This window comes from Drosophila melanogaster, chromosome 3L (genome assembly GCF_000001215.4).
Source record: "Drosophila melanogaster chromosome 3L".
Taxonomy (NCBI): Eukaryota; Metazoa; Arthropoda; class Insecta; order Diptera; family Drosophilidae; genus Drosophila; species Drosophila melanogaster.
Window position 1 is genome coordinate 14,174,069 of NT_037436.4, and position 18,992 is coordinate 14,193,060.

The 18,992-nt window shown below is 40.4% G+C and overlaps 3 protein-coding genes across 11 annotated transcripts in view; 1 reads left to right on the top strand and 2 right to left on the bottom strand.

Annotated features, from left to right (window-relative positions):
• Positions 1 to 1,541: 1,541 nt before the first annotated feature.
• Positions 1,542 to 4,552, bottom strand: D (Dichaete). 4 transcript variants are annotated; one of them, NM_079342.3, is made up of 2 exons: positions 4,501 to 4,552; positions 1,542 to 4,424 (listed from the first exon to the last, which is right to left on the bottom strand). In NM_079342.3, exon 2 carries the CDS (start codon positions 3,268 to 3,270, stop codon positions 2,122 to 2,124), a length of 1,149 nt encoding a protein of 382 aa, NP_524066.1. In that variant the 5' UTR covers positions 3,271 to 4,424; positions 4,501 to 4,552; the 3' UTR covers positions 1,542 to 2,121. The 4 variants fall into 4 exon arrangements, with proteins under 4 accessions (NP_524066.1, NP_001261831.1, NP_001261832.1 ...); NM_001274903.1 differs by having other exon boundaries at positions 1,858 to 4,424; NM_001274902.1 differs by lacking the exon at positions 4,501 to 4,552 and having other exon boundaries at positions 1,542 to 3,469.
• Positions 4,553 to 12,180: 7,628 nt separating this feature from the next.
• Positions 12,181 to 15,580, bottom strand: nan (nanchung). Of its 2 annotated transcripts, none has more exons than NM_140439.3 (9): positions 14,956 to 15,580; positions 14,604 to 14,830; positions 14,253 to 14,532; positions 13,681 to 14,194; positions 13,395 to 13,621; positions 13,190 to 13,341; positions 13,020 to 13,128; positions 12,529 to 12,951; positions 12,181 to 12,470 (listed from the first exon to the last, which is right to left on the bottom strand). In NM_140439.3, the coding sequence occupies exons 1-9, from the start codon at positions 15,352 to 15,354 to the stop codon at positions 12,300 to 12,302; spliced, it is 2,502 nt and encodes an 833-aa protein (NP_648696.2). In that variant the 5' UTR covers positions 15,355 to 15,580; the 3' UTR covers positions 12,181 to 12,299. The 2 variants fall into 2 exon arrangements, with proteins under 2 accessions (NP_648696.2, NP_001261833.1); NM_001274904.1 differs by having other exon boundaries at positions 12,181 to 12,473.
• A 1,221-nt stretch (positions 15,581 to 16,801) lies between these two features.
• nuf (nuclear fallout) overlaps positions 16,802 to 18,992 on the top strand; it is a 42,381-nt gene continuing 40,190 nt past the window's right edge. For 3 of the 5 annotated variants that reach the window (NM_001038920.2, NM_001259824.1, NM_001038922.2), the window contains exon 1: positions 16,805 to 17,523. The gene's annotated coding sequence lies outside the window, so the exon portion shown is untranslated. Of the gene's footprint in view, positions 17,524 to 18,992 lie in introns of all 5 variants that reach the window. The other 2 variants (NM_001259820.2, NM_001259821.2) reach the window with 1 other exon arrangement.

The following is an 18,992-nucleotide window of genomic DNA, read 5'->3' on the forward strand; positions in this document are numbered from 1 at the left end:
CTATTATCTAAAGGATGTCAAATTAAAATGCAATTTTTAAAATGCGGATGCCGTTCTTTTAATTGATATTTATTATTTACAAAATCTGTAATAGTTTCTAGATTTGAAAAATAGTTATCCAATCAAAATACTATAAAAACCTCTTTCCTTACAATACAAATGTATTGTTGAACCCTTTGGAAGCCTTTACCGCTGTGCACACAAAGTAATGTTCCAAAGAGCTAAGCCAGAAGAATCCAATTTTTATATAATTATTCAATATCACGTCAATGCTGGGTAAATATTTGTTTGCAGAGCAAACGGAGAATGGAGAAACAAGGCATGGAAAAAAGACCAATATCAACAATACGCATAATAACAACAATAATCAATATTTGATATTTTAACACATTTGACATACAACGTGGAAAACGAAGGGGAGCGGGGCAGAGGGCATTGAATAGACTCCCAAAGACTTGAAAACGGCAATCGAAGAGTCAGAGTTCGGGGGAAGACAATGCAAGTGGATTTATTAATGACCGCAATTATTCTTATTATTATTACGAAAAGAAGCTAAAAATCAAAACGGAAAAACACGCGTTGATTTCTTTCGCCAGGGTATTCAGTTACACTCCGAATAGTGAGGTCTTAGAGGGCCCAGGCCCCCCGTTGATCCCGAAAAAAAAACACAATGTGACCCCCATCCAAAGAGCGAAGAGACGACCTTTTGTTCAAACTATCGAATTCTGTCTTGGAGGCGCAAAATAAACAGCGCATTAATCAATAGAAATTAATACACAACGGCAAATAGTTGTATAATGGCAAATCAAATTTAGTTTTTTCATCTCTTCCCAGCGGGTGTAAACTAACCAACAAAAACTCACACAGAAATGAGCGAAATAATAGTAAAGACACCCAGAGACAAGGTTAATTTGATCAGAAACGGGATAGGACTTTGATATTAAACGAATACTACTCACAAAACAGAAAAATTCATACCCATTATTAGGTGATGATGAAATGATTGTTTTTAAGCTTTATCCGAATGACTCACTCAATCCAGTTGAGAATATTATGTTAATGGTCTTATGAATATTCAAATTCGTTATTAATTTCGTTGATAATTTTGATGCATGCTCAGAGCACGACCCTGTATAATCTTAAAGGTTATGAAAAATACAGACACAAATTCGAATTTAAATATGATAATCCAATTATGGAGTATAAAATATAATCAGCTGAAAAATTTAAGTCACATATAGCTTGGGCATATGTTTAAAGTAAATTTATAACATAACTGTAAAATGTGGTATGCTGGCTAAGAAAATGGGAAATGCATTCTATTAAAGGCTTAAAATTATCTTTTTTGTTTTTCAGCTTTTTCCCGGTATATATATATATATGATAACTTCGTCTGATTCCAGTCACAACAACTCTACCTATGTCTTTAATGTGATTACATTTGGTAGAGAATCATCATCATTCATTTCAAAACCAATTGCCAGTTTCACATCTTCCAAGCTGTAAATTATTTGAAATAGAATAAACAGGTTTTCAAATTTGGTTTTCTCAAATCATTTTGTTTTTATTCACTTTTAAATGTCTTTGTTTTGTGTTGGCCTTCATGAACCATTATTCGCTTAGATGATAACTTTTACAATACAATTAATAATACAATAATACATTGATGTACGTTCTTTCCTCGCATTTGGGGCTACACTGAGACTTTAACGAATAGTTGCAGGGATATTTACAATTTGAGAGGGTTAGACAATTAAAACTATAAGCTACATTTTAGGTAGGTGCTGATGCGAAAAAAAACAACAAGAAGGAGGCGCTCGCTCGATGCTTAAAACTAAATAAAATTAATTTACAATTAGGTTTATCTTTTTTAATTTTCTTTGCGGTATAGTGAGTGCGCTAAATAAATTATAATTTATAGTTTGTGTATTGGCTAGGAATGTTTTGTGTGTTCCCTCCTTACTCTCTAGATCTGAAGTGCGCGAAGATTGTACTAGAATTAAGCGGAGTGGTTTGGAGGATTGGCTTACTTAGAGCTTTTGAAGATTTAAAACCAGTGGATCACTTTGGGAATGCGTCAACAATTGTACTCTACTCTGTACTCTAACCTAAAACTCGACTCTAATAGAGCACCGGAACCGGTCGCCTCAGGGCACTGTCCATGGAACCATCCATACCATTTGGCGTGATGGTTCCGGGCGAAGATCCCGGCGAGGAGGTGGACGAGGATGGGTAGAGTCCGGCGGCATTGGCGGAGTGTGCGGCGTACAGCGAAGGTGCCGAGATGCCGGAATAAATGCCCGAGTAGAAGCTGCTCAGCGAGGTGGGCGGCAATTGGGGCGGGGCTTGTCCTTGCTGCTGACCCTGATTGTTGACCGCCGCCGCCGCCGCTGCCTGGGATTGATGCAATTTCGATAGAGCCAGTGGGTCAAATCCACCGAAGTACGGCACTGGATAACCCTGATCCAGATGGTGTGAGGGTGCAAAGTATGGCGGTAGTTGATGGAATGGATTGTAGCCTCCGGCTCCAGCTCCCGGTCCAGCTCCCAACTTCTGTTGACCCATGCCGCCGGCCTGCATCTGCAGTCCACCCTGGGGTCCAGCGGTCAGTGGGTTCTTGGGCTTGCGGCGTGGCCGGTACTTGTAGTCCGGGTGCTCCTTCATGTGCAGGGCCCTCAAGCGCTTGGCCTCATCGATGAATGGTCGTTTCTCCGACTCGGCCAGCAACTTCCACTCGGCACCCAGGCGCTTGGAGATCTCAGAGTTGTGCATCTTGGGGTTATCCTTGGCGATCTGACGACGCTGCAGGCGGGACCAGACCATGAACGCGTTCATTGGACGCTTGATGTGACCCTCTTGTCCCGGCGATGTGGCCAAACTGTGCATGCCGGCGGACTGGTGACCCGAACTGGAGTTGAGACCACTGCCATTGCTGCCCAGGCTGCTCTGGCTACCCAGACTGCCGGCGGATCCGATGGAACTGTTGGGCGACAAGGTCTGTTGGGCGGAGACCGCCTGGTGCATGTGGTGCGGGGTCATGTGACTGGACATGTGGTGACCCATGCCCGAGGATCCGTTCACACCCTGGCCGGCGGGTCCATTGGGCGATCCGCCCATGGCTGCCAGGCTTTGGGAGTAGTGCAGCACACGCTTGATATCCATGTCCATGCCGGGACTCAGCTGGAGCTGACTTTGCGGTGCGTAGTCCTCCAAGCCTTGGGCCTGACCCAAATGGAAACCGTAATTGGGGTGTGTCGATAAGGTGGCCATTCCAGCTATTTTGAACACTTTGTTTAACTTTTGCTTCTTTCAAGATCAACACTTCACTTTCTAGAACACAATATGTCTGTGGTTCAACTGTGATTTCTCAGATTTTTTCTTTGTCTCTATGTCAATTACTGTCTTGCTTTTGCTTCTGCTTTGCTCTTGCTTTGCTTCTGCTCGGATCGACTGCTTTTTTGTGACTGATTTCAGTAGTGTTCCAGTGCGGCCTACACGACTGCAGCCAAATCCCGTTTCTCTCGGAAGAGAGTTGAGCACGAAGTGCGAGCAACCCTCGCACCATTACCTTTACGTAAGCCACGTGGGTGCGAGCGGGATAGAGGCTGGGCTTCTTACCTGGGAGAGAGCTGCGCCGTCGTCGCGCTCTCACTCACACATAGCGTCTTCTCTCTTTCGTTTTGCGGCCCATTGTTCCACTGGCTTTGTTCCATTGGCTCCTTTATATCGGTTATAGTTGTTCGCCCATTGAGGGGTGTGTTCAATAGAGGAGCTCAATAGAGCCAAAAGCCAGGCAGCTCTCGTTCGGCTGTGCTTCGTGTTATTCGATTTAGCGACCCCAATCCTGTGGGGCAGGGGGAGCTCAAAGTACGGAGCGAGAGAGAGAAAGAGAGCCAGGGCGAGCGCGGGAGCACATTGATTTTCGCACAGTGGGCACACAATTTCCGTTATTGTTTGCACGGCGGCGTTGCACTTCCGCATCTCCTATGCAGTTAGAACGAGAGAGGGAGAGAACACAACTCTCTCCCCGCGTATGTGTGTGCGTGTTTGTTGGGCCAATCACAATGGGTCTTTGGTGTGAATTTTTGTCCATTGTGGGTGTCTGTGTTCTGCTATATACCGTTCTCTATGTGTACTCTGTAGTCAGTACTATGTGTGTGTGTGAAAGGACTTTTTAGTTTGTGAAAAGGACATGGAAACACGCTTTCCATTCTCTTGCCCCGCTCTCCATTCTCGCATTCTTTCATTTCGCTCGCCATTCTTCTCCATTCTTTTCCGTTCCCTTTTTGCCACTTCTTCCTGGCCGCTCCAGAAAGGATATTACTGCAATTATTTACTTATTTGGCCATAGAAAGAAGCCCACAAAGGAGCCAGTGGAAGTGAGGCAAATCTTCACCCAGATGCATGTAGAACGGTCCTCTGTGCTTTATTATAGAAAAGATGTTTTAGCCAGCTTTTCTTTTTGGTTTACCAAATAAGCAGTAGCAAAAGAAAACAAACCTTTTAATGTTGATTGAAAGGACAAGGGCAATCGAATAATTGACAATTAAATCTACCGCAAACTAATGTTTTTTTCATTCGTAACTAAAAGAGTTTCCCAAATAATAATAATAAGTTTTCAAATTCTTGTTAACACACATATTTACCTCTCTTTCGAAACGAAGACATAATTTATGGCTTTTGTGATGCAAAGATTGTAAGAGTTTAACATTGCTTCATTAAACAACATCTTGACCCCAAGAGCCGTTGTTTTAATAAAAATGTTTCTTTCAGGAATAAGGTTGCAATATTCTATTATATTTTTTAAAACTCCATAACCCCAAAAGTAAAACCATTCTCCCCTTTGAGCTTTTATCCCACCCTTCTCTTTGCCTTTCTCCTGCTCATGCACGCACCCACACAACGATGCACCAAAGCTTAGTGCAATTTCCAATTGCATTTACAAAGCTCTTATACCTGGCCCATAGCGTAAGAGCATAAAAAGCTTTCAGCGTTCGCAACGTTTCCGTTGTGTCTGCTTTCCCCAAAAAAGGAAGAAAGGACAACGTAGAACGGCAACAACAACGAATCTCAAATAATAATGAAAGCAAAAACTGTTGTACGTTGTGTAATGGAAAAAGTTTTGTCCGCGTCACATTTTTCTTTCTGAGTTTTCAGCATTTCACTTAGCAGACGAGGACACTAAGTGAGTGATAATAGCACACAGTGTAGGATGAATGCAGGATCCTGTTTCCTAAAATCGCTCCCCACCCACATGCGGCATAAATAATTGTTACATTTGTGATACAATTTATGATGAATTCCTTATTTTATATAAATAAATATTCTTTTAGAATCCAGTTAAAATAAGTGTAAAGAGTAAAACAAATAAGGATAAACGTTTTAAATTATTAGCACATATACTCTTTATGTGTTTTGCTATCAAATTCAATAAATAAATAAGCTAGCTGATGCATTTTTAATTTCATTTTTGCGGAATAGTGACAATCAAAATTGTCTTAAGAATATTGTTCAAATTAGTGGAAGTTGTAAAATAATTCATGATAAACTTCTAATACTCGTAGTTGGATAAATAAACTCTAAATATGTTTTCTGTCTAATTTAATAATTACTTAAGCTAATAATAGATTTTCTTTCTTTGTTATGGTGCCGTGCAAACTGAAAAACATTTTATTTATCAGATATTTATCTGATAAAAATCTATCAGTATAAATACAGTATCAGAGTGCAGTTGAAAATTAAATAAATGTAAATTTAATTTGATCGCATAATGGCAGGTGAGAGATGAGTCAAGTTGTGCCGTGATTACTATTATTCGAATACAATATTAACCATTATCCTGTCGCCAGAAATCACCCTCACCGCTTAACCCATTCGAAATTCACCGATTCTCCGCGGTGAAAGAGAAAGACTCGCGTTTTATTGTTCGTTCCTGCATTGTTGTTGTTTTCGATTGTTGATTGTTGTTGTTTTCATTCAATTGTCATTTGGGGAGCTGGTTTCATTTTTATTTGTTGTATTCCGCAAATATAATTTTTGTCATTCATTCTTTTTTAATTAAATTCAGGAACAATCGCGCAAATGTAAGACTTGACAATGTCCAGAATGGATTCAATGATAATGAAAAAATTAAAACGAATATAAAAGGCAAATGAGGTTACATTCCCATTATTGTTCAGTTGATTGAATCGTTCAATTATTGATATGGCATATATATCGTATCATTTTTGCAAGTTATATATTCTTTTCCCCCTCATTTGGAGTTATGCCTACCATCTGGCGTCGGCAGTTATAAAATGAATCGTTTTGACTGAATTTTCTCACGTTTTCGGATTGGCCTTTGTTCATTTTGCATTTCCATTTTCCACCCACAAGAGTTCTTTTTTGATTTTTCCTGCTTCCTGACGTACGTGTCCATTTGATCGCCTCACAGATTTTGGCGCTTTTCACATGTCATTCCAGTTAAGAGCATTTTTGGCATGCTCACGAATTTCCCTTTCTCTGCTTTGAATTTCTGGTGCCTTCTTCGCTTCGCTTTGATTTGGAGAAATGAAAAATTATAGCGCACTTATCGTTTGATGTTCATAGAATGTGAAAAGTTAGGGGATGGCAGGTCCAGCTAGGGATAATGAAATCATTTTCGTGGAAAAACTTGCATAAAATGAAAAGAAATCTATGAAATGGGAACGAACAGTAATGTTATTATTATGGCACTTTAGATAACATTTTCTTACAAGGCTATAAAATCCCATCATATCCGCTTTTCATATACGGGCGTGATTATGCGACAAGAAATGGCCAAAATGTCTCGGGAATTTCTCCTCTCGGCTCATCCCAAGCTCAGACCATTAGGGAAACAAAACGAGCCATTCTTCCAAGGATACTCTAAGGAAAAACTCTATAGAAATGGAAGGACGCCCACATGTGCTGTCGACTTCCGTTTCGGCTTCACCTGATACAAACCGGTTCCACTTCTGTCATGGATGTTGCACAATTCCTGCAACTTTTGTATCCGTTTTGTGCATCCTTTGTTTTGCCCCGTTTCTGGGGAACTGAAGGAAAACAGTCTAGCTGTTTGTATAGAAAACTATTTCCGGGGTCAGTTATTGTCATCAGTATTGTTCCCAAATCGCTGATAATATTTCGCAATATCATCCTAGGAAAAAAAACAATCAAGTCACCTTTTTTCCGAACAACTTGCGGTGTTTGCTAAAAGGATAATTGGTGTGAAAAACATGTGTAAGCCCGCATCGAGCTATTCTGTTCAGCCCTGGTTGAATGTGGGAAAATGCGATGCAAATCCAATTGTCGGAGCTGTCAGAGCGTAGATCTTCGATGGCCACTCATAATCCTTGCTCGATTAGAGTTCATTACGCTGCCAGGTCCTAGATGTCATAACAGATTAACCGAGAAACCTTAACACATCTCCCCCACCACCTCCTCCGTCTGCATTGTTCTTAACCCTTCCTCGCCGATTCCATCATCCAGCCACTTGGACTAAACGATGTTAATTTCTTAAACGAAGTTCGAGTGCCGGTCCGGTGGGGTTAACTTACGACTTGGGCCTGGGATCTCGTCTTGAGGCCTTTTTCACTCGTTTGTAATCGAAACGAGCCACTTAAGGAACCGCCGCGATCCTTGAGTCAAATTTCTTTATGCCTCGTTTTCATATTTCATTTCATTTCTATTCTTTTTGCATATTTTTCTCCTTGCGAATTTAGGGGTTGACTTCTAGGGGAGTGGTAGTGTAGTATTTCAAGAGCTTGGATACACTGCAATGGCAAAGTAAGCTATATTCGAAGGCAAAAGAATGAAACGAATCTTAATGAAGATTGGTTTCCTAATGAATTTCTCATTTTATTCGAGCCAGATCTTTGATCCAAAGGTATTTGGTATTTGGTCAGCTCTTTAATAGACCTTGATACGCCCCCTTTCTTTCAGTGTGTGCCTAATTTTTGTTGTCGCTCCTCTCCGAGCAAATCGTCGCCGTCAAAGTGCCCACTCGATGCGACTTTCGTTTGAAGTGGGTTCCGAGGCTCGGAACAGGCGGACGGAGTGGAGTACACAGGATTCCGGAACAGAGTGGAGAAGAGGTGAGTTTCCTTCCTGACCGACGTGCCGAATCCCACGGTGTGTGTTTACGACCAACAAGCACAGTTGGAACGGATTTCTCAGTCCAATGTACAGCCTTTCATCGATTAGCTGCCGAAAAACCCCGAAATTTTGTGTCCAAATCTTGCGGTTTGATTTTGTAGCCCGAGGGCCAAACAACACCATCGGTTTAATGGGCGGATGGGCGTGTCGCTGTGAAAACCGCAGCCAAATGAGGTCCACTCCACCTGACGGCCGGCTGTCAGAAGCAGTTTTCCAACCCCCCAGGATACGAATCGTTTTGACAGCCTGCAATCTTCTGCATTGATGTCAAACGCCTTCTCAACTTTAGAGCGGAAATATGAATTCATTGGCAGCCACAGTTCTAAATACTAAAATCCATTTTAAAAACATACGTCCTACTTCTATGGAAAGTAATTGTTCTCCTGTTGAGATCTTATTCACATGATTATTTACAATTGCAAAGTGAATACTCCTATTTTTTAAAAATTTTACACTTGTTTTCGTATGAAGGGCTTTAATTAAAACAGCAGTCGTTCGTTTTTTTCATTTCCTTTTTCCATTTCAATTATCCTTTGGTGTTTGCTAGAGCTTTACTTTGATTTATATTCCTGTGGCTTCGTCGATTAATTAATTTCAGTCATTTGGCAAATGGTTTCGTCAAAGTCAAAGGGTTTGATTGAGCGCGTTTAATGCTGGCAGAGATCAAAGCGGTCTTTAAGCAATTGAAAGACACCTTTTGGCACCACCGCCCCCTTTTGCGCCTGTTTACTTGTGTGTTTTCCTATTTATTTTCTTTGGCTGAATGCAACATTTTCACTCAAGTGATTTGATTTGGCGAATTGAATTTGCGCACCAAGTGTGTATGCATATCTAGACCAAGGCACATCCTCCCCAACCATCACAGAACCGGAGCCATTCAATCTCCCCGTCAATCAGTCAGTCAGTCATTCAGACTTGGCGGCGTCGCCATCGACGTTTTTGTGGCTGTTGTTGTGGATTGTTTGCTTAGCGTCCTCCCGCGAGACTCAAGTGGCAAAACATTATTTTGTTCAGGAAATTCAATTAAAACTTTGCGGTTTTTTTTGTTAGAATTTGTTTTTATTTTCACTTCCCTTCGATTCTCAAGTGGTTTTCAATCAAATCGAGGCGCATTATTCAAACGACGTAGAAGTCGTGAGGTGGGTGACAAGAGTCCGATCAATAAATTGAAGGTGCGCTTAGGAAGCGTGTTCATTTTGAATTAGAAATATGTTTTTAACATACAGAATAAACGGAAATATTTACTAAACAAACTTTTAAACTCAATTATTTCTTTCATTTTTAAACAGTTTGGCACATTTTTATCAGAACTTAAAATTTCTGTCTATACCGATTGCTTAAAAAGGTCCCTTTAACGATCTGTTTACCACTGATTTATGGCCATTCTAAGCTCATCGAAACCAACCCCGTTTCTATCTATTTGAGCCCATAAAAGTTCCGCTTTATGAGTTGGCAAACAGAAGAGATTCGCGGCAAGTGGCGGCCATTTGAATTAAGCCAACGACTTTTATGTGACTCGTCTGGGCCAATAAAGATGGAGTCCAAAGTGGGGGAGGTCGTTTTGTCAGGGGGATAGGACATACATCCGTCTATCGATTTGCACATCATGATAACGATTACGTAATTGCAATTGTAGCAGCAACACAAAGACCAAAAAGAAAAGATGAAGGTTGAGCACTGAAGACTGAAAAGAAAAGATACTGATACGGATACAAAGGCCTGACACCTTGCATTGTTGTCCTTGTGGAGAGGTATATCAGAGATTGACATCAATGGGATCGTTTGCCGAATAATGCGTGGGATCGCATCGTTTTGGGATCGGATCGCGTCGGAACCTTTGGGAGCCGCGCTTCTTCGCAGCACCGGAAGCGTTTAGCAAGCGTCTTTGTTCGGAATTGCGAACAAAGGATAATGGAGCGGGGTTTTGCGTTCCATCTGAAAGTGTTAAAGAGCAGGGATCACTCACAATCGGAGCTCTCTAACGGGGCCGCAGCTTGACTTTAATTGAGTTTGAATAGAGCAATTTAGTTCCCGCTGCGATCGGGACGTCATAACCGATTCGGCGTTCCAGTGCGAACGTTGTAAAAATTTCTCAGACCGCGTCCCGATGGAAAAAATTGTTTTCATTTACTGTGGCGCTAATGATATGGTGTCCAAACCCCTTACGGTAACAACAATAGGGGTAAACTTAACCCCTCACCCTGCCCCCACAAACAGCGTCCGCCCCTTTTGGGCTAACAATTACCATCTGAATGTGTCACAGTGTGGCCAGAAAGTATGTTCCCAGCTTTGGCGATTGGCTTTGCCATTGTGTCCTGGCCGTGTAATTACACACCTTTTGATCCGGGAGTCTGGCTCTGAGTTTTAGGTGTCGAGTTCGTTGCGTAATCACATGTTATGGGTTCTGCAGCGCTGGCAGCTGTGAATAGTGTGGACACGCCCACAGGCCAAATCAACGCCCACTTCCCTCAATGGCTGAATGTTAATATATTTTTCTTGGTCTTCTGCTAAAAATTGAATACATTTTTTTAGCCCTCACACATAAATAATGAATGGGAGTTTGATTAGGATTCCATATACACTCATTAGTCACCTTTTTGTAGACAAAGGAACACAAAGTAAATACATATGTTTGTCAAATCTTTTTTAAAAGAAAAGAATTTCATCAAAAAAAGTAAATAAATCAAAAATAATGACTAATCGAATGTGTATTTTTATTTGGTTTTGGTTCAGCTAAATCCAAAATAAAATGTTAGCCACTTGCGGAAACAGACCATATATAATATATAAATTATTTCAACAACACCCACGTAATGTATTAATTTATTTAGATACAGAAAATAAAAGTACACCTTAGATATGAATCTTGTTTGCCCTCTCGACTTGTGAAATTTCCAGTCATAAAAAAGGCTGGCAAAGCTGTTTAATTACGCCCCTCGGCACATACAAACATTGTAAAACAATAACAATAAAAGCGCTTGAAGGTAATGGGCCAACGAAAATACAAAAATGGTATTGCGAACGTACAGTTTTTCACCTTCTCGGTGTTCCCGGAAAATCGGGCTGGTTTATGATCCTTAAGCAACATCGTTTATAGCGCAATTTCGGTGAGGGGCGTTTGCCAAATGACTTTTAAATGCCGTCTGTGATTTGGCCCTAACTATCGTAATTGTTTCGCTGGGCAAGTGTTCTTGTACCAAAAATTGTAAAAAAAAAGAAAGCAAAGAATTATAGCCGACTCAGGTTGAATCCTTTTGGGATTTGGCATTGGAAGTGGAGAAATGGTTAAACAAGCATTCAAATAAGAATTATGGACCATTCCCAGGTGGAACTGCCACTAGAACTCAAAAGAAAATTCGATTTTCCTCCGACTCTTTTTCCCCTCACTTTTGACTGCCTTTTTCTTGGCTGAACATTTCCTTACCTTATTTTTTTTCGATACTCAAGAGTTTGTTTAAAGTAAATTATTTATGCAAATCAAAGTGCAAAAGAAGGATAACTTTGCCATTTATTTTGCCGTTTGGAGTGTTGAGTGTGAGGGTTGTCAAGGGTTGAGGGTTTGACCTTTTGTTAACTCTGTTTGCAATTCAGCTTTGCTCTTTGATTTAAAACTGTCAACGCACACGAGAGCCGGAAAAATGTGTTAGTCGTTGAGTTATGGTAACAACCCACCCACCCACATGCAAATGCAAATTTACCTAGGACCCTGTGTCGAATCATTTTCTTCGTTCCCTTTCTTTTTTGGTGTGAACTTTTCATAAGCACATTGATTTTATTAAATTGTTATTTTGAGTGAATTTGATTTCGATATTTGTTTGTTTGGGCCAACTGTCATTCGCACGCATCGACACTTGTGCCACAGATTTTTCGGCACTCGCCTAAATAAGTCGTCGATTATGTGCCGATGGCTGTGGCCAACATTAGATTTAGATTTTCTCTACAATATGTTATATAAATGAAGAAAAAAAGGGAAACAATAATTGATACTTATTCTCATTCTTACTTATCAATAAAAAACATATTTTTACTTGAATTGTGAAGCGCAATGTAGTCTAAATTTATTGCCCAAAAAGAACACATACATATTAACATGGCCCAATAAAACTTGAACTAAGTAAGTGACTCTGGTTTGTCCAAATGGATCTTCAAAAGTTGTTGTTATCGGAACATTCCGATTTGGGGGCGGTGCCGAAGAACTTCTCGTACTCCTGTTGACGTCGAAGGGCGCGAGCCTCGCGCTCCATTTGCCGCTTCTTGGCGAACCGTTGATGGATGCGCTTCATCTCCTGCACCTCCTTCATCTCCTCCTTTTCCTCCTCCTGAAAAAAAGGTATATAATAATCTTACTTATAAGGTAAATTATTCTGTACCCACAGTCATATTCAACCGGAGGACCAGTGCCCTTCTGCCATCCGACATCGACTGACTGTACTGCATAAAGTTCTTCAACCGCTCGGCGGGAGGAACACTTCGCTCCACGACGAGGACGATCCTGGCCCATTGGCGCTGCCACTCGTTTCGGATCTCGGCGATCTTCTGATACGTATTACCCATCATGGCGATCAACATGTTCACCAGCAGAACACTCACGATCACCATGAACAGAAAGAAGAGGATCTTCGCCTCGTATTCGTGCTGCGTAGACACCATCGCTCCATAGTAGTCACCGAAATTTGTTAGCGACATTAGGAACATGGCCACTATCGATTCCATGGGCGAGGGCATTGGGTTGGATTCCGCGTCCTGATCCTCTGGTGACGATGGGTTGTCGAAGGTTAGAAAAATTATGTAAAATGCCTGGTGGTAAGAAGAGGAGTCACAATGAGAAATGCAATAAGTAAAGTAAAATGAAATGGAATCAATACCTGGGAGAAACCCATGACGAACACCAAGTAGATGGAGACGAATCGGAGCAGATCTCCCATGACCATGCGGTATATCATCACTACGAAGGGACCGACAGTTTTGAAGCCGCTAAGAAAATTACAAAAGTAATTAAAAATATTATAAAATTGTCGAGGAAAGTCTATCTTACCGACAAAAGAATAGAAAATAGGGAGCAGTGGTTAGCATTATCACAACGGTGACGTGATCATCTATTTCGGTGAGACAGGAAACCCTCAACCAGGGTATAGTCATCATCAAAGCACACGAAAACAGAAACATAACTCGCGAAGGTGCCGTCATCTAAGGATCACAATTTAATTAGAAATGATAATTTTGTATTTAAATTTACTTGCCAAGTTTTCGATAAACATTTTAAGGCCCAGGAATCGAGCTTCTCGCAAAGCAACCAGCAGATACAGGATAGCTCCTACAAAATTCAACAGTTCTGCCATAATACGAAGCTTGGCCAAATCGGATTCGAGATTCATCAAAGGACACTGAGCATAACTTTCCCACCAGGCGGGCAGGACCTCAACTTCCGATGGATCGTAGTACTCAGTAAAATTAAGCCAAAATGTTTCTGAAAAGAAAGTTCAGTTAGATATATTATGTATATTAAATATAAGGACAATACTTAACTGTATTCGGTAGTCATTGTAGCCCGCTTGCTGTGCAGATGGTAAGAATCCGATCCATTTTGCCTATACAGATCACTTTTAGCCGTAGTGCTATTGGCGCCATCCTCGTCTTCGTCCTTGGCATCCGGACCTGGACGCAGTATAAAACTGAACAGCGAGATGAGAAAGTAGAGGGCGAACATGTAAAATTGCTTGTAAAATCGCGATTTGCAGAACGTGTCCCATTTGGTCTTTAGCAGATCTATGACCACCCCATCTAGCAGCTCCAAGTGCTCCAGCTTATCGCCAAATACCACAAAGTTCAGCACGGAGTCCTTGTTGATATTGCCGGTTTCCTCATTTATAGTGTCTATCATCAAAAGCGGATATGCGGCACATGTGATGCTACCCAATTGCCAATAGATCTCCCGTTCGATGCTCATCACGTGGAAGAACATCTCAACTCTGCCCAACTTGGCCGCCAAAGTAAGGGGCGTGAGATTCTGAATGTTTTTTATGTGTATGTTTGTTCCAACCTAAAGAAATAACCATTTTGAATTAGTAACAACTATTCAAAGTAAGAAATTATTCTACCTCGTAGCCAACATCGAACATTTCGATCTTTTCGTAAATGACCAGCATGTGGAGAACGGTGTTTCCGTTGGTGTCCTGGAAGTCGGGATCGGCACCTCTGGCCAAAACTAAGCGGAAGCACTCCTCCTGCGACAGGCAAGCGGCAAAACTCAATGGGTATTCTCCCCAGTAAACATAACCATCGTAGTTGGTCATGGGACAAAGTGCCACATACTCGTGATCCGGCGAATCCGTGCGAGAAAACTTAGTATCCTCCGCCGACATGAAGGCTCCACAGCACCTAAATGCGTTTTTAAAGTTGTGTAATCTAAATGTTTTAAAATTATTTTTGAATTTTTTTTTTTTTCTTACCGCTCTTGAACATCTGCGTTGGCATCCAGCAGATACTTCACCATTGCCGGATCTTCATTGACGATGGCAATGTGCAGGACACTCTCTCCATAATACTCGTCGCTCATGTAAATGTCCAGGATGAGTTTCGGGTAGAATTTTAGCAATCTTTTGGCGAGATCTGCGTGCAAGGAAGATGCATTTAGCAGGCACAAATGGAGAATAGTTTCGCCCACAGCGCCACGCATCTGAAAAAGATTAATAAATTTAAAATTAACTGTGTTTACTCTAAAATATATAGACCAAAAAAGCAGTAGTATGAAACCATCAATACAATCGATTTGGGCTTATTCACTCCACATTATACACTCACATTAAGATCCCAGCAGACGAATCGATAGGCCGTAGGATTGGAGATATACTCGGCCTCCGAAACCTCGGGGCAGTAGTCATGGATGTTGAAATCGTCGTCAGGATTCTCGAGGGCTCGGATCTCGGGCAATTGGCGAGTGCGTGGGCGATCCCGATTTCGCAGCAGTACGAGCTTCGAGATGGGAAAATACCGTCCAGCGCCCTTGTTGTACAGAAAGGGCTCCACTTTGGTTTTGATAGCATGATCGATCTCAGCAAACTGTTTGGTTTGACAGGCTCTTTTCATCATGTCCACCAGGAGTCCACCGCCCTTGAGATTCACGAACTTGTATAGAGCCTGGGTGGAGACTCCGGCCTGCTTCTTCACCCCGCTGGTAACATTGCTCTCCGTATTCCCCATTATCCGATCCCAAATTCACTCTTCCCCTGGGTTTTTTTTTTATAATTTCTAAACGCTTTTAAACCGCGACATTGCTGGAGGAACTGTCTGCTCTTGGAATTTTCTATTTGTTATGGCGAGGTCCTTGTCCATTGGTGGCTATTGATAAAACATTTCCGTGCACGTCCGTTGCCAATGCAACAGCTGAACTTGAGCTCCTTTGCTTTGTTTACGCTGTGTTGCTACGACATCGTACCTGTTGCACCTGTTCAACAAGTCTCATTGGCCTCTTCTATGGGTTTGGTTTGCTTATCATGAATCTATCAACGAAATGTAGGTGAGTCGTGTATTACTTGTTATCTTGTTTTTTTACATGTATAATTTAATTTTACATTTTTATGTCAGGTAAACATTTAAAAAAATTAATAGTGTTACATATTTATAAAATACTTTAAAAAAATGTATAAAGTCCACTATGAAGCCTAGCTTTAAAAATGTATTTTTTCATTATTTAAGTTTGGGGAACAATGATTTATAAATAAATAAACGGTTTATTACTTTTAAAAATGAATTTTGAATTCGAAAATTATTGACTTAAACAGTGTGGTTCATGTCCTCGCTGTCAGGGCTTAGCCGTGTCAATATTTTCTACATTTTTAACTACACGAGTATTCTACAAGATTTGTTACACAGCGTTCACACCAGACAATACTCAAAATTTCACTTTCAATTATAAGCAATTTAAATCATTTATTGAAATTTATGTTTTCATTAAGGTCACTTTATTCTACAGTCCAGAACTGACAGTTAACAGATAACCTAGCAGAAAAAAGTGTCAATGACTTCGTAGCGATGACGTGGAAAAATTTTATGCGGAACTAAAGTGGATTTCAACTTATGATTTGCTAGAGTGAGCCCGCTTGCCATAAGGACATAAAATATTATAGCTTTGATATCTCCCAAAATATTTCAGCTAATTAATTGGGACAACAACCCAAATGAAGCTATCGAATAATAATCGATTAAGCAAAAAAGGCGGCTAAAGTATATGTTTATTAAAGTCGCTTAGTAGTTCGATAGGTCTTAGCGAGGACTAGGTCCGATAACAACTTTGGTATGTGTCTACGATAGTCCAATCAGACAGTTGAAATAAAACTCTAATGTATTTCCTAAGGTAAATACTTTACAAGAAAGCTATATAAATAAAGTTCTATAACACCTATGAAAATTATATATGTGCAAAATAAAAAAATTAGATAGAGCACAAAAGCATTTGTGTTTCAGAAACCTGCTACTCTGTTAAGTAGTTCAAAATATCAGAGAGTTAACATAGCTAGCGAAAAGAAGAGTGACCGTGTTTGTGGCAGCGAAATATACTGCATGTAAGCAATCCTAAGAAATCAAGGATATTGTGGATCTACGAGACTGGCCACACTTTGCCATATATAAGCCAATGCAAACCGGAAACAACGCGATTTCGGTCGTCGAATTTAGTTTGAAGCGGACGCATCGTCGGGCTGGCATATATCGAAACTGCAATTGCATTTTTTTAATATTTTTACTCGTAATCAAGCGTTAGTTGTTGCTGCGCGCGTGAAGTCGAATTGTATAGAAGTATCGGAAAACGACATTATTTAAAACCATTAGGAATATACAATTGGACTTTGGCGTTTTATTACTTTTACATATTTTCGATAGCGCGCGCGGTGATATTTCCCACGTAAAACCACCAAATCACAACACAGCTCAAAAAATAAGTTAAAGACGTTGCCAACGTTACGCACGCGTACAAATACAATTTACCAATAAAAAATGCAGCTATAAGTGCTTTGATATGCGAAGAATGCTGAATTAAGTGAAAGTGTAAGAAAATCGAATAAAACACAATAAACAAAGCCGATTTTAGGCAATATTCGGCTCAACTACCTGTTCTGCAACAAATACATAAACAGAAACAACAACAACACCGAGATCCAACTGTTGCGCTTCGCCGGCTATCTTCGTCTCCCTCTCTCCTTAGACTGCGCGCGTGTGTGTGTGTGTTCCTGTATTTTCACCATTCAGTTGTTGTTGTGGCTTTTCGCCAAGTGCAAATAATTCGTTTTTTTTTGTTTTTAACCAAATTCATGTTCAGCTAACGGTTAAAGCCACTCGTCTGCTCCAATTGGATACGCAAATATATTTCAACAGGTGCGTTGCCCGAACTAACTGTGTGCAAAACGGTTCCCAATTAGCAAATGTTTAAACTGTACTGTTATACTGTTTCTTTAAAAGAAGAAGAGGGAAAAACGAGATAACTGAATAGATAAGGAGATCTAATTGGGCAATAATAACTACTTTTGGGTGCAAAATATTAAGTTCTATAGTACAAATCTCGAAAGTTAAACCTCCTACAGAATCTGACTGTAGGAAAGATAATATACCCCAAATGATCTCATCTCATCTAATCTGATCTTTAGTTTATACTAAGCTTATACTAAGACAGAGTTATAAATATTTCGAGATAAATAGTTTCTTTACAGCTAAGCTGTGAAACTATTTAAAAAAAAGTAGCTTGTCATATTAAGTATTCAACTTATCCTAATAGTTTACTATGTAAATTAGGTTAGGAAAACATAAAATGATATTATAGGCATGATATCATTTAAACATATTATTGTTAGAGAAAGTAATGTTTGTTATTTAACACATTTATATTAACTGCGTGACTAGTGTGCCTGTCAGATGACGCACTTAATTGCTTCCCATCCTTTATTATTAATTTCTTTTTGTGTAATCACACATTCTCAATAATATTGATTCTCAAATACGCAGTCATTTGAAACAGCTTAGAAAAAGACACTTTGGTATCGTCATTCTGTTGTTTTGGGCCATTAAGTAAGCGACTTTTACTCATTTATTTATTTGGAAAGTTTGCTTGTGGTGGGACAGTTGTAACATTTCCACGAATGCGAAAATTCGCAATTGTTTTTATTTATTTGTTGATTTTCGCATTCCCCTTGTGTAGCGCCTGCAATTCTCCCTACGTTTTATTTTTTTCATTGTGGGTTTGAGCCAGCTTTTCGTGCCAGGCAGAGACATCGTTGACTTTTTGTTTGGCTCACTTGCTATTTTAGCTTTTGTTTCTCCCCCACCCGCTTGTTTTTTCGCGACTTTTGTGGTTTTAGGAGTTTGAGGAAGTTGTACCACCGATTAATTAATTAAAGTGCCGGTGCATTGTCAACTATTTCCGGACCACCTGCCTTATCCTTGTTCTTATTCCGCAGGATGCAGCCCTACAAGTGGCTCATCTGACACTCGAGTATCTTCTGAGTTTTCCCCAACCGTAATCCGAGATCCACTTGGCCGAAGATGGAAAATCTGTAGGGGCAGCTGCTTCCTCTGCGGATTGCATCATGCTGCAGAGTGTAATTTGATATTTTTTTTTTCGGTTCGTAAGTGCGTCCATTTCCTCTAAGTTCATTTTGGCCTCTGTTTAACATCGTTTAGAGGTTCTCGTTTCACATTTGCACTTTGCAAAGTCTGCCAAAAAATAAAAACAATACTGGCCAACAAACTAAAGAGAGAGAAAACAAGAAAGAAATACACTTTGCTGTTGGCTTGGAATATTTCGCCTTGGCACAGTTATGCGGCTTTGGTCGTGTTTTTTTGTGCACTTC